Raw genomic sequence first — 1,748 nt, forward strand, 5'->3', positions numbered from 1 at the left:
CCTGAATTGATTCTTAGGCAATGAAGAATGGACTAGATCCACAAGCAGACAGCTCCAATACGCCCGAGGCCAAATCGACGAAAGTCGACTTCTGGCTCTAGCTGCCAGAAGTTCTAATTGAGCCATTTCTAGTTCAATTCAAAGAACTCTTCATCTTACTCCATGCAATAAGGCATCTATAAATATCCGCCGGGTCTCAACTATTCCTCGATTGTGATCCTTTCATTCAATAACAAACATCAGTGAATATGAGTTTGAAACGAAAGGCAGATGAGGCGGATGGGCCAAGCTCTACATCCGCTAAGGATGCGGCTGAGCAGATCTTAGATCTAGTCCGCTCAGAACATGGTTCTTCTAACTCGGATTTCTACCGACTTTTCGGGATGACGCCAAGTTCATTTGGACAGCCACTGAGTGACGAGGACATTGCTTCTTTGAAACAAAAAGGGGAAGGATACATTCGTATTTTGAACGAATGTGACTCCGATCAGAAAGGAACCTGGAAACAATGTATTTATACCTTCTCTTTCCTCCTATGCAACTTCTAATGATTCGTAGTCGTTGAGAACGCCGGCCAGACACTGCTAAACCCGGAGACAAAAATCGCGTACGACAAAGAGCGTATGAGACAGACTCAATACGAGCTAAATAACGGAGGTGAAGGAATGCATATCGACCAAGACAGTGTTGGAGAGGAGAGCGACGATGATGATAGGATGTCAGACGATGATTCAGGCCCCGAAGAAGGACTCCTTGCCAAGCTTCCCGGGCTTTACAGTGAAGCAGGCCCAATCTTGAAAGAGTACTTGTCCAAGCCGGACGATCCAAACAAATCTGCCCAACAAATCATGATTGAGCCTTACGAGCCTCTTGACAAATTTAATGAGAGGATCACTCAAGAGCTCGGCAAAAAGCATGGCCGAGGATTCACGATTAAATATACGCTCTTGAAAACCTACTCCCGAGACATACTTCAATTAAAGAATGATATTGAGGAAGCCGACGGGCCAGTAAAGGAGACATTGCAGAATAAGTTCAGTGTGCTGGTCAACAAAATCTGGAAGTATGTGAGAACCAACCAACTTCCAGACGACTGGGCAACTCTCCTCGGAGTCGAAGCACCAGGCCCTTCATTCGACATTGAAAGAGACTCATCATGGGACGAACCGTATCTCAGCCTACCTAGAAGCAAGACAAGTGATATGATATTCCTATCATGGGTCCCTGCGAGTGGGATGAGGCCGAGGAGGATATTCGTTATGACGCCCGGCGGAATGGAATGTATGGGTGTACGAAAACTCGGATTAGAGGGCCATTCTTTCATCCAGAACCACCCCGAACAGAAAAGGATCTCTGGTACCGATCCGTTCCCGAACTACACATTTATTGGGGTTGCGGATGTCTGGGCGGACGGAAGTGGGACGGAGATGCGGTTTCCCGCTATCTACCTTCTACTTCGTTTCCACCGCCCTCGTTTCCAAGGCAACGTGTTCCGGGTGGCCGCGCGTAGTACGACCAAAAGGGCTCAACGGTTTGACGACGACGAAACAGTGGTAAGGATGTGTCAAGCTAGGGGTTTCCAATTCAATAAGACGCTCAAAGCTCGCGATAACACTTATCGGCGTAACCGGACGGGCCAACTGAACAACGATTCTCTTACGCTCACTGGCACCCAATCTGCAAATCCCACTTCGACAGGAGATGATCGTATCCAGGATCTTGTGTCAACCGTTCGACAACGTGATTCT

General features: G+C 47.7%; 1 protein-coding gene across 1 annotated transcript; it reads left to right on the forward strand.

Moving 5' to 3' along the window:
* Positions 1-248: 248 nt before the first annotated feature.
* On the forward strand, positions 249-1,748 carry JN550_013905 (uncharacterized protein; the record flags this gene model as incomplete). Its single annotated transcript, XM_049312544.1, has 2 exons — positions 249-477; positions 559-1,553. Coding segments are annotated over 2 exons (1,224 nt in total), but the record flags the coding sequence as incomplete, so codon positions are not given.

Source organism: Neoarthrinium moseri, assembly GCF_022829205.1.
Source record: "Neoarthrinium moseri strain CBS 164.80 chromosome Unknown scaffold173_Wmoseri_CBS_16480, whole genome shotgun sequence".
In the NCBI taxonomy this organism is placed as follows: domain Eukaryota; kingdom Fungi; phylum Ascomycota; class Sordariomycetes; order Amphisphaeriales; family Apiosporaceae; genus Neoarthrinium; species Neoarthrinium moseri.